The following is a 13316-nucleotide window of genomic DNA, read 5'->3' on the forward strand; positions in this document are numbered from 1 at the left end:
TTGCGGTTGAATTTGTTTGTTCGTGCTCGCCATGTTCCGGGTTTGCAAAATGGCATTGCTGATGCTTTGTCTCGTTTCAATTTTTTGCAGTTTCGTCGGCTGGCGCCAGGAGCTCGAGCAGACGGTTCGCGGATGCCAGCGCGTTTGTGGAGCCTGGTCGGGAAGGAGTCTGGACGATGCTCCGTATGTCTGTAGCATCTTCTACGTGGTCACGCTATTCAGCGGGGTTTCGGGCGGTAGCAGCTTTCTTAGCTGATAGGGGTTGGTGTCCGGGAGATGTGGCCGAATCCTTATTGGAGGATTTCGTGCTGTCTTCTTTTCGGGAGCGGGTTTCTCGGGGTGTAGTGCGGGGTCAATTGGCGGGTTTTTCTTTTTTCTGCAGGGCCTTAGGTTGGGCTTGCCCTGTATCTAGTTTTTTGGTCCAACGGTTGCTACGGGCTTTAGGTCGCGTTCTTCCTCAGCAGCGTGACTCGAGGTTGCCTGTTACTCATGAGTTACTTTTACGTTTGTTGGCGGTATTGCCTGAGGTTGCCAACTCGCCTTTTGAGGCCTGTTTATTTCAGGCGGCTTTTTCCATTGCCTTTTTCGGTGCCTTACGGGTTAGTGAGTTAGTCGTAGGTCCGGATTCTGGAGGAGTCCCACGGGGACTTCGGATTCAGCATGTGGCTTTGCAGGATTCGGTGTTACGGCTGCATATTGTTAGCTCTAAGACTGATCAGTGTGGTGTTGGGCATTGGGTGGTGCTGCACGCTGTGTCTGGCTGTTTGTCTTGTCCGGTTTTGCGGATGCGTGGTTACTTAGCCATTCGACCCTCTATCACTCAGATATTGTTTGTACATGCTGATGGCGCCCCTCTGACGCGTTACCAGTTTCGGGCTGTACTCAATTTGGTGTTGGTGCGTTGTGGTATGAATCCGGCCGATTTCGGAACTCATTCCTTCAGGATTGGTGCTGCCACGAGTGCTAATAGTGCTGGTATGTCAGGGGAGGGCATCCAGAGATTGGGGCGGTGGGTTTCAAATGCCTTTCGGGGTTATATTCGTGGTGCGGGTGAAGGTGCTGGGGGCCTTGTTGCGCGAGGTTCTCAGTAATGGGATTTTCCTAAAGGCCCATTGGCGGGGGGGTTTGATTTGTTTTGTTTTATTCTCTTTTCAGCTACCAGTTCCCGTTCCTATTCTATGTGGATCGTGGGCCATTCTTTCATCCACTGGGCTAGCGAACGTGCAGGTATCCGCCCAGGTGGTCGTCATCTCGGACTGGGGCATTTGGGACTTCGTGTTTCCTGGTGGGGACAACGTGGGATGCGTTGGAGTCAGTTGTTGGTCTTGTTGACTGATCTGCGATCCCGGACTAGTCATCCTGACATACTGCTGATCCATTTGGGGGGTAATGATGTGGATGCCTGGACGGGAAAGGACTTGGTCAATAGGATCAAGGATGATCTGCGGGTGGTGTGGGATTGGTTCCCGGGGGTGTTGCTCGTATGGTCTGACATTGTGCCTCGTCCACGTCGTATAGCGTCCCGACGTTGGACGAGGGGCCTGGCCAAGCTTAACAGACAAGTTGGGAAATGGGTGGTTGGTCATGGAGGGTGGCAGATACTACATGATTGGGTTGATGTTAATTGTTTTGGTTTGTTTCATACAGATGGGGTTCACTTGTCGGATGTGGGGTGGGACCTTTTGCTGGATGATTTTGCGTCCAGTTGTGAGAGGTTTCTCAGTGCTCGGTAGTGGTCGCTGCTCTTTTGGGGGAGGGCCTGTTTGTACAGGCCTGTGGCGGGTCTCCCGAGCTACTGGGTGCTGGGGCTCATCCGGCGATGAGCGGTGGGCCGGCTGGGAGCCGTGCCTTGGGGTCAGGTGACCCGGGTTAAAGGGGCATGAGGTCATGCCACCCCTCAGACACTTGCTGTTGGTGGCGGGGTCGGGGGCAAAGGTACTGTTACACAGGGTAGCTCGGGAGGAGCTTGCTGAGGTTCATTGTTAATTAAGGTTCAATGTGTTAATGATGTTAATTTATGCAAATGTTTTGATGTTAATTTATGCAAATGTATTTATGGGTTAATGTGATTTAATAAAGAGCTGCGGCTATTTACCACAATAAGGTGTGTTGTTTTATTAATATGGGGTAGGGAAAGGAGGGTGAATGACAACATGATGGGACTATCCAGATCCCGATGTTAGAAGGAGCCCGAGAGCTGGTCTCAATGGGCGGAGAGTAACACGGGGCTGGGAGGCCCGTGTGTTGCTTGCAGGCAAGGTAGGGAAGAAGGGGGGGGGGGGGTTGGTAGAGAAGAACCGTTAGAAGGAATTATATGGAAGAAGGGGAGGGGTTCGCGCCAAAAGGAGAGGCAGGGATTGGATAGTGCAGGAAAAGGGGGGCGTTTTACTTAAAGTTTTAGTATGAGCCTTGGAGGACTGAGTTCATTGCAGGTCCTCCAAGGCATAATTTTGTCCCGCCCTCCCTCCCTTTGGTGAACTTCGTGGTGTGTGAGGCGGGTCTCCCGAGCTACTGGGTGCTGGGGCTCATCCGGCGATGAGCGGTGGGCCGGCTGGGAGCCGTGCCTTGGGGTCAGGTGACCCGGGTTAAAGGGGCATGAGGTCATGCCACCCCTCAGACACTTGCTGTTGGTGGCGGGGTCGGGGGCAAAGGTACTGTTACACAGGGTAGCTCGGGAGGAGCTTGCTGAGGTTCATTGTTAATTAAGGTTCAATGTGTTAATGATGTTAATTTATGCAAATGTTTTGATGTTAATTTATGCAAATGTATTTATGGGTTAATGTGATTTAATAAAGAGCTGCGGCTATTTACCACAATAAGGTGTGTTGTTTTATTAATATGGGGTAGGGAAAGGAGGGTGAATGACATGATGGGACTATCCAGATCCCGATGTTACTTAAGAAAGAAGCTGGAATATCATTCTACATATATGCAGATGATATTTTGTTTCTTTTTCACAATGACTTTGTCAATCCCAACATTGCATCTCTTTAAAACTGTTTAATGCTTATAGATAGGTGCTTAGCGATCATCATTTAGTCTTAAATTGTGGCAAAAACCATGCATGCTGGCTTACTGCTAACCTCCACTGTTCTGATGATACTTTATCATTTTTTGGTACTACTGCTACCCCAAATCACTTCATTTTGTTATCTTGGGATGATTTTGGACTCCCTTTTATTCCTGCTATTTGCAAATCTGGTTTCTTTATTTTGAGACAACTTTGTTCAATTAGGGCCTTCTTCAGAGTGCTTTTCATTTGTTTGTCATTTCTTTTTACAACCAGGTTAGATTATTGCAATATTGTTTATTTAGGACCGCCTACTCGTGTTTTAAAAAAAATTACAGACCTTATAAAATTCCACTATGAGGGGCATTTTCAAAACATACAAATAAGTCCGATTTGGATGTATGGTGCTAGATGTCCAAAGTTGGCAGTAAGAAAATGCCTATTTTTGAAAGGCAACCACCATACGTCTAGAAATAATTTGTTTTTTTAAATCCTCAATCTGGACATCCAGGCCATTGGGACGCCCAGACTACCAGGACATCTATTTTTATACTACATTTTTGACCAAAATTTCATCCAAGTCCCAAATGCCCAGAACAAGACCATTTGGATGTGGGAAGGGCCAGTCCTGTAGTGGACTGGCCACCCAGACATGGCAACAGAGCAGTGGGGCACCTTAGAGGGCATTGCTGTGAACTTCACATAAAGGGTGCCAGATAAACATCCCACCAAAACTCCCTTATAGGTTATGGTGAGCCTCCCCCCAAAAAAACAAACAAACAAACTCACTATACCCACCTGTCTACAAGCCCAAAGCCTCTTATGATTGCAAGTGGCACCTATAGGACAGTAGAGTGGGGTTTGGGGGGTTGGTTGATGGACTCACATTTTCCACAATGAATATAGTGGTCAGAGTGGCTTATGGGACTTGCTACTCCTCTCTATGGTTAACTAGCTCACCCACCAGGCTACATAAGACACCTATATACAGCTCTAATAGGCTTTCCTATACTAGGTGCTGATGTTCAGAAGACAGGTATTTGTATTCTGATCTTTGTGGGTGTGAGGGGGGTATGTGAGCACTGGGGGAGTGTGGGCATGTCTTACCTTAATGCATGCAGTGGTCATCTAGTCAGTTTAGGCACCTTTGTGGCACTTAGACCCTTCTAAAACAGGTCTAGTTCCAAACATAAAAGTTTTGTTCAGGATGGCTTGCAAAATGTTTATCGCTGCATGATGTCCATGTCTAATACGCCCTTGAAACGGCCCAAAGCCCTCCCATAACATGCCTCCACCATACCCATCTCATGCTCTAAACGTACAGAGGCTGGAACACCTCGCTAGATTACAGAAAGACGGTTTTGATTATCGGCACTTGAATGTCCTGGCAATTAGGACGTCCAATTAGGATGCTTTTTGGACGCCTAAGGTTTTTTATTATAGTAACATGATGGCAGATAAAGGCCAAATGGCCCATCTAGTCTGCCCATCTGCAGTAACTATTATCTCTCTCTCTCTCTGAGAGATCTCATGTGCCTAACCCATGCCTTCATGAATTCAGACACAGTCTCCATCTCCACCACTTCTTCTGGGAAACTGTACCACGCATCTACCACCTTTTCTATAAAAAAGTATTTCCTTTGATTACTTTGGAGCCTATCACCTCTTAACTTCATCCTATGCCCTCTCATTGCAGAGCATCCTTTCAATTGAAAGACTCAACTTATGCGCATTTATGCTATGTAGGTATTTAAATGTCTCTATCATATCTCCCCTCTCCCGCCATTCCTCTGAAGTATTCATATTGAGATCTTTAAGTCTGTCCCCATACACCTTATGATGAAGACCATGCACCATTTTAGTAGTCTTCCTCTGGACGAACTCCATCTTTTTATATCTTTTTGATGATGTAATCTCCAGAATTGTACACAATATTCTAAATGAGGTGTCACCAGAGTCTTATACAGTGGCACCAATACCTCCTTTTTCCTACTGGCCATACCTGTTCCTATGCACCCTATCTTTCTAGCTTTTACTGTCACCTTTTCAACCCGTTTGGCCACCTTAAGATCAACACATACAATCACACCCAAGTTCCGCTCTTCTGTCATGCACATAAGTTCTTTACCCACTAAACTATACTGTTCCTTCGGGTATTTGCAGCCCAAACGCATGACCTTACATTTCTTAGCATTAAATTTTAGCTACCAACTTTCAGACTGTTCAAGCTTTGCTAGGTCTTTCTTCATGTCATTCACACTAGCCGGGGTGTCTACTCTATTGCAGATTTTGGAATCATCCGCAAAGAGGCAATCTTACCTGACAGACCTTCAGCAACATCGCTATTAAAAATGTTTAAAGAACAGAACCTTGAGGCACACCATTGTTAACATCCTTTTCCTCAGAGTAATCTCCATTGACCACTACCCTCTATCATCTTCTACTTAATCAGTTCCTAACCCAGCCTGTCACTTTGGAACCCATCCCAAGAGCACTCAGTTTATTTATTAGCAGTCTGTGTGGTACATTGTTAATGGCTTTGTTAAAAATCTAAATATACCACATCTAATGCACTCCCTCTATCCAATTCTCTGGTCACCCAGTCAAAGAAATTGATCAGATTTATCTGACAAGACCTACCTCTAGTGAATTCATGTTGCCTCTGGTCCTGTAATCCACCAGATTTCAGAAACGTCACCATTCTCTGTTTTAAAAGCATTTCCATTAATTTGCTTACCATGGAAGTCAGACTTACTGGCCTGTAATTCCCTACTTCTTCCTTACTTCCACTTTTATGTACAGGGACCACATCGGCCCTCTCCAGTCCTCTAGCACCACTCAAGACTCTAGAGAAGCATTGAAAAGGTCTGTCAGTGGAGCCACCAGAACTTCCCTAAGTTCCTTTAGCACCCTCAGATGTGCACCATCCGGCCCCATCGCTTTGTCTACTTTTAATTTAGCTAGTTCCTCATGAACATAACCCTTTGAAAATCGATTGGGGTCTACCACTCCACCATCCCTATTCACATTTGTCTTCTGTGGTTCCGCTCCCGGATCTTTAGCCGTGAGCACAGAACAGAAATATTTGTTAAGCAATTCAGCCTTTTCTTTATCAGCTTCTATATATTTCTCCCCTTCACTTTTGAGTCTCACAATGTCACTTTTGTACTTCTTCCTATCAATGATATATCTAAAACATGTTTTTGTCTCCCCATTTTACCATGTTAGCTATTTTTTTTTCTTCCATTTGTATCTTTCCTTTCCTGACTTCTCGACCTGCCTTGCTTAACTTTTCTAGATATTTTTGCATGTCTTCCTCTTTCTGCAATCTTTTGTAGTTTATGAAAACTAATCTTATTCCTTACCTTCTCAGCTACAACTTTTGAGAATCAAATCAGTATTCTTTTTCTCTTTTACTTACTTGCCTCACAAAGAGATTTGTTGCCCTTACAATAAATCCTTTCACTTTTGCTCACAGCATTTCTACTCCTTCCAGACATTCCCATCCAGACAATTCCTTGATGTAACCCCCCATCCGAACAAAGTTAGTTTTTTTTTTAAAGTCTAGAACCTTTACTTTTGAATGAGTCCTCTCTATACCCGTGTTAATATTAAACCGTACCATGCCAGACGATCACCCACTGTAACATCAGAAACTTTCCCCGTTTGTAAGCACTAAGTCCAGTATGACCCCATCCCATGTGGGTTCCATTACCAACTGCTGGAACAGTTTTCCTTGTAGAGAATCCAGGATCTCCCTACTTCTAGAAGACCGCAATAGGGATACCCCGATCAATATCCGGCATGTTAAAATCACCTATTTTTAAAACTTCCCCTTTTTTAGATATATTCTGAATGGCCACTGCCTTGACCTTATCTTCTCTTCCAACTGCTCTACCACCAAATTCTGCACCACAACTCTTCCCCTCTCTGACCATCATCTGTTAACATTCATAATTCATCCTCGCTGGGATTCCAGGGTTCTGTTCTCTCCTGGTTTTCTCCCTATCATCTTTTACATTATTTATACCTTTTGTTCTTCAAAAGATTACATACACACATTTTATTTTAGGTCCTTATCTTTTATGATATTGTGCAAACTACAGCATTTTAAACCCGTCTCTACATTTCCTCTATTCCTTTCTGTGTAATTTGAATATAAGGCCTTAAGAACTGAACATAATGGCCCAGATGCAGTCTTGCTAAAGGCATCATCATCTCCTTATTTCTACTGTCTTATCACCCACTCACATACACCCAACCATTCCACCAACTGTTACTTGCCTTTTTTCTGATCAGTCTGCTTTAGAAATTCCACGACCGCTATATTTCCTGTAGCTTCTGCCTGTAGTTAAAGATTTATAATAGCAATTACTACAATAGCAAAGAAATAAATACATATAAACAGACAGCAGCAGAGTGTTCTAACACACTGATTAATCCAGATGTAGCTACTGTAATATTTAATACATGTGGGTAGCTTAATAATTGGTTAGAATAATTTACAGTATATGCCACCAATTCTCTCAGTTCTTAGCAGATTCCAAAGAAACAAAGAGGTTACTATTCAGCATGGTTTAAGTGGGCAGGAAAGGCTCCTGCCCACTTAAAACTTGGTAAGAGGGCCATTAAGACTGATCTTTTCCAGAAATCCTTCAGTTTTCTGGTGTGAGCCGGAGACTTTAGGCTTCTGGCCAGCCTAAGTCCACCACAGATCTGTTCTATTATGCCTTGAATTTACTATTCTTTTTTTTTTTTAAGTTCAATCAGTTTTATTAGCATTTTGTCATAGGAATACAAGCACAGACCTAATATACATAACAAAATCTTCACAAATCGCATCTTTCCTGTCTTTTAATGGCATTCCTTTCTATATTCAATTTTAGTTTATAAACTGCTTTGCGTGACCCCCTCGTTAGTTTATATATTAATAACCAAATAAACCCTACAACATATTCAGCGACACGTAATCAAACTTGTTGCTAAATATCAGCTCAGACCATATAATTAAAATCCAGGCAGAGATTGAGAAGAGCTAGTAATTATGCAGGAATGGGTCATATTTAGTGCTGGTGCGAAGCATACCTAAGCAGCCAGAGGGGACAGCCTTTTGTAAGGCCTTATTTTCTAGTGAATATCAGGTGGCATCTGCATAACTTCCAGGTCACTGAATCCATGCCTCAGTCTCCCCACTCCATTCCCGAATTCCCCACCTGGACAGCCAGCCATTCCAAAGATTTACCCACAGGAGATCTCTGCTGTCTAGTGGGATGAACTAGTGTGGTTCCCGTTCCAGTCCTGCCAAAAACCAAATGTATGCTTGTCTCTCAAGACCGACCTAAAATCCTTGAATCCCCAATATGTATTTCTTCAATCCCAATAGAATTTGTACCAACCATTAAAATTCTCAGGAGTGATCCTGGACAGCACACTATCTTTCCAAACTCAGATCAGCTCTGTGGTACAAAAATGTTTCTTCATACTAAAAATAATCAGATCTCTCAAATCACTACTCAATCCAAATTCTATCAATATCCTTGTTCATTCTTTAGTAATTTCAACTTTTGATTATTGTAACTCACTTTACCAGGGCATCACTCAAAAGGAGATCAGGAGATTACAAATCATTCAGAACACTACAGTAAAAATCATTTTTAATGCTAAAAAATTTGATCATCTAACACCATTTCTCAGGAAAGCAAAAGGAGATCAGGAGATTACAAATCATTCAGAACACTGCAGTAAAAATCATTTTTAATGCTAAAAAATTTTGATAATCTAACACCATTTCTCAGGAAAGCACACTGGCTACCCATTTCACATAGGATTACTTTCAAAATACTACTTCTTACTTTTAAAGTTCGATCTAATCACATTCCTTTATAGATAGGATGTTAATCCAACATGACCCACATAGGACGCTACACTCCTCCCAACATCTTCTAGCGGTCCCCTCAGTCCACCAATTGTTTTATGATACAACACGTAAAACAATCTTTTCTGTAACCGCTCCAACATTGTGGAATACTTTACCTCTTACTCTTGAGACAAGAAAAGAATCTCAATAATTTTAAATCTAATCTTAAAACATTTCTTTTCAGAGATGCTTTTGAGATCTATACTTAATTTTTTGTTCAAAAAGCTCAGACAATAGGCCTTACATCAAAGACTCCTTTTTTACCTTTTGGGGTTTTTTTCTCCCCTTTCTTTTATTTTAAACAATGTATCCTCCCTTTTGCCCATGTGTATCATGTTGTTTCTATATTGTAATTGTTTATGCATTCCCTTTATGTTATATTTTTTTATATTTTAACTTTTTAACACTTTGTATTAATTGGAAACCACTTTGATTATAAAAGCGGTATATCAAGACTTAAATATACTTGAGACGTGCCACATTGGATCCAAGCTCCAAGCTGACCTCTAGCAGTAGTACTATGAGACTACTGCTAGGGGATCAGTGCTACCATTTTGAATTCAGAGTTGACAGGGCAGGAGAGGAATGGGGACCACTCCGGTCCACATGTTTTCTGTGCTAGATATTGTATATTGTTTTGTTATTGCTTCTATTGATTTTATGCTTTTTCTTATTGTAAATTTAGAAATTTTGATAGGCAGGATAAAAAATCTCAAATAAAAAATAATCCATGCCCTAGTTGATAATCAGACAACTGACTCCAAAAAAAGAATTGCCAACGAAACTTAAAAGAATCCAACAATGAGGCAAAAAATGGTCAAAAGGTTCCGTGAGTGATTGCAGAACAGCAAAACCACCAACATACAAAGGAATATGTGTACTAAAATAATAATAAGAGTGTGACAATGTAAGGTACCCTCAGTGCGCAGGATATGCGACGGGAGAAAAACTCCAATGCTTCAAGCGAAGAGGTAGAGGCTAGAAAGCCCCCACCTACACACCATTGTATGGAGAAGAATCATGTTTTTGGGGACCTTTCTTGGTTCGTCCTTGAACAGATCCCTAAAGATTTCCGGGGTGACAAAATGGCTTACATCAATTTGAGAGAACAGTTTTGGATTTTCCATCTTCAGAGTGTCTCCCCTAAGGGATTAAACAACAGTATCGAATGGAACACTATAGTATAGTATAGTTTAGTTTCCTCCTTTAGTTTGTGACATCATCTTTGTTGGACTTGCTCCTCCCCTAGCTTGTGATTGGCCGCTGACGTCACCCATGTGGGATCCCTACGAGGATCAAGATAAGGAAATTGGGTCATTGGGCATAGACAGGGGGTGGGTAAGCAGAGTGGGCAGACTTGATGGGCTGTAGCCCTTTTCTGCCGTCATCTTCTATGTTTCTATGTCATTTTTGATGGCTTTTAAGGCCTTTTTGGTCTGCCCCCCCTCCCCCCCGCCCTGTTAGCTCCTCTCTTTCTCTCCAGCCTGCCTTGAAGTCCGTTTGGATACTTGATTCATGGGTTCCTGAGGAAGGGATTTTGTTCCCGAAATCAGGCTTGGTTGAACCTGGTTTTGCGGTGTTTCATCTACATTGTTCCCGCACCCCTGGACGTTAAATGAAGACTCTTCAAGCTAAGTTGCTTTTTTGATTTTTTGCTGGGAGTTGGCTGGGGGATTCCCTGAGTGATTGCAGTTTGTGAATCCATTTTTTTATTTGTGTTCATTGTGCACTTGTTTGGGATTGTGCTATTTAATTTCAAAACACACTATAGGTACCCCATGATGGGTGTGTAGGTGGGGGCTTTCTAGCCTCTACCTCTTTGCTTGAAGCACTGAAGTTTTTCTCCCGTCGCTTATCCTGCACACTGAGGGTACCTTACATTGTCTTACACTCTTATTATTATTTTAGTACACATATTCCTTTGTGTTGGTGGTTTTGCTGTTCTGCAATCACTCACGGAACCTTTTGACCATTTTTTGCCTCATTGCTAGTTGATAATCAGCCAAGACTCAAATAAGTGTGTTATGTGGGTCCCAGCGATCTACATAAGTGCTGGCTAGCTCCTGGCCACTCACACCTGGACATCACCCAGCATTAAATATCCAGGTCTAACTTAACTATCAGTAAGCACTCCAGCAATTAGGCATAAATAGTTGCCAGAGATAAGTGCTTACTCCTAAACACAGTATACCTGGTTATAATAAAGGAATGTAGGTATCTACTTTTCCTTATAGAAAGACATCACATTAGTGCCCTCTAGGTTCTGAAATACAGGTGCACAGTTATAGAATTGCCCTCAAAGTGACTTAAAGATTGAAACATAAAAAGCTGGATCTAATATAGGTTAATCATGTATCTCGCACCCTAAATCAAATAAAAACTCTCTCATAAAGTAAGATTTATACTACTTTCCTGAAATCCAACAGATCAATCATGAGCTGAAACTCAATTGGCAAAGACAGTCTTGTTAACTACGTGGAGTTATTTGTTCCAATAAGGAACAAAATAACAATTTATACAAGGGAGGCACTTACTACTTGTAAAGGAGTTTTGCGATCATAGCTTAATTCTTCCATGCTTACACCTGCTAGTATCCATGCTTTCAACCCTTCCACATCACCACTGGCAGCCAAACTGTATATAAAAGTAGTAATATTTGTTATAATAGTATAAGGTCAGATACATTACCTACATATGGCCCCCCTTTTAGCAGCTTTAGAGTCCGAGTTATATAATCAGTTCAACCAATTAAAGTTCTCCAAACTACGATGACTTAAATTTCAGTATAATGAGATGTTTTCTAACATTGTCTAAAAGTAATAGCAGATACAATCAGCAACATATTATTCTGAATCTAATAAAGCAGGTAAACTCCTGGCTTCTTATATTAAAGGGAAAATAATCAAACAGAGAATAGCCTGTTGTTGTGGGTATTTATTCTGCGAATGTGCCCGTCACTGTAACCAGCAATGGGCACATGCAAATTGAGCGAGTCTTCGCTACTCTCCACCAATCTCATTTACATGAATGCTTTTTGGAGAATGACTCGCTTTTTTACAATTGCTACTATAATGGCTGACAGCAACCCACCTGTTTTTTAGCATTTTTTTTTTTTTTTTTTAAATCTAGCCCTAAGAACAAATGGTTTAGCTAATTTTCTAAATGAAAAACTTCCATGCTTTACCTTTAAAAGCGGTCCATTAAACAAAGTACCTGAGGATTCCACACTCTCATGGAAGTATAATTTCAATGGAAAACAAATAGATTTGAAAATGTTTTTTGTGTGTGTTATTTCCCTCTCTCGCCCAACACGCCTCTGGGAATGCTTCCTCAATCTAGCTAAAATCACATACAGTAATGCAACCCAGTGTGTACTTTTTGCTAGATAGGCTACCTGAAAAATATCCTCCCTCGATTTTTCTAGGTAAATCACTATCTATCCTGGTAAATAAGTTTTAAAATTGCAAATACAACCAGTACAAACTCATCTTTAAGCTGATCCTTTCACTTCTGAAGCACCCAGCTTAGGTTAACCCGTAAAACAAGATCAGTAGATAAAAGGAGGGGCTAAAATTTAAGTGGAAGGATGCCATTTCTGAGCCACTCCTCTAGTGCTCCTGTAACAAAGCTAGCACTATCACATAAATTAGCAGCAAAGTAATTAGAGGGTGGACACATGCAATTCTTCATTAGATGTTTATTGCAGAAAGAAAAATAATTTTCACAATTATTTAAATTTTAAATTGTCTTAATCATCACTTAGGTAGCAGAAACATTGGCACTGAGGAATTTTTATTCAAGAACATACTTCTTTAAATAATATGAGAAAAGCTAGGCGACATCTAGTCTGCCAGAGAAGTTTTTGTTGAATAGTTAGAACTAGAGAATGATAAGGGGAAAAAATGTATCACCGTTCCCGCCCCTTCCCCATGAGCTCATCCCTGTCCCTGCCCCATCCCTGCGAGCTCAGTCCCCATGCCTGCCCCGTCCGTGCGAGCTCAGTCCCTGTCCTGCAAACTGTCAGATCCCATCCGCACCAGCTTGAATAGTAATATTTTTATACTGAACTTATTTTATTAAAGTATTGTCTCTTTTTATATTCTGTAAAAATGTCATTTTATAAACACAAATAATACAGAGCAATGATCAACAAAACCCGTCTCTCCCCTGCCTTTCACAAATATCCCCTTCACTATTGTGAAAACTGAACAAACCAAATTACTACAGAATGCTACGTAGAAAAATCAAGCTAACAGAATACTTCAGTCACACATGGCAAGAATAGTGTTAGGGGAGTATAACTAGTGCAATTGCCCCCGGTCAGAGAGAGCCCTAAGCCAGCTGGAAGCTGAAGAAACACAGCCTGGGTTCTGTGGTCCCCAGTTATGT

General features: G+C 41.9%; 1 protein-coding gene across 2 annotated transcripts in view; it reads right to left on the reverse strand.

The window, feature by feature from the left end:
• Positions 1–13316, reverse strand: part of ASPG (asparaginase) — a 151906-nt gene that overhangs the window by 11299 nt on the left and 127291 nt on the right. The window contains exons 14-15 of one of the 2 annotated variants that reach the window (XM_033952583.1): positions 11462–11561; positions 7295–7355 (exon numbers count right to left, since the gene is read on the reverse strand). In XM_033952583.1, coding sequence (XP_033808474.1) covers positions 7295–7355; positions 11462–11561 — 161 coding nt within the window. The remainder of the gene's footprint in view (positions 1–7294; positions 7356–11461; positions 11562–13316) is intronic. The other variant, XM_033952584.1, reaches the window with a different exon arrangement.

Source organism: Geotrypetes seraphini, chromosome 7 (assembly GCF_902459505.1).
Source record: "Geotrypetes seraphini chromosome 7, aGeoSer1.1, whole genome shotgun sequence".
Classification (NCBI taxonomy): Eukaryota; Metazoa; Chordata; class Amphibia; order Gymnophiona; family Dermophiidae; genus Geotrypetes; species Geotrypetes seraphini.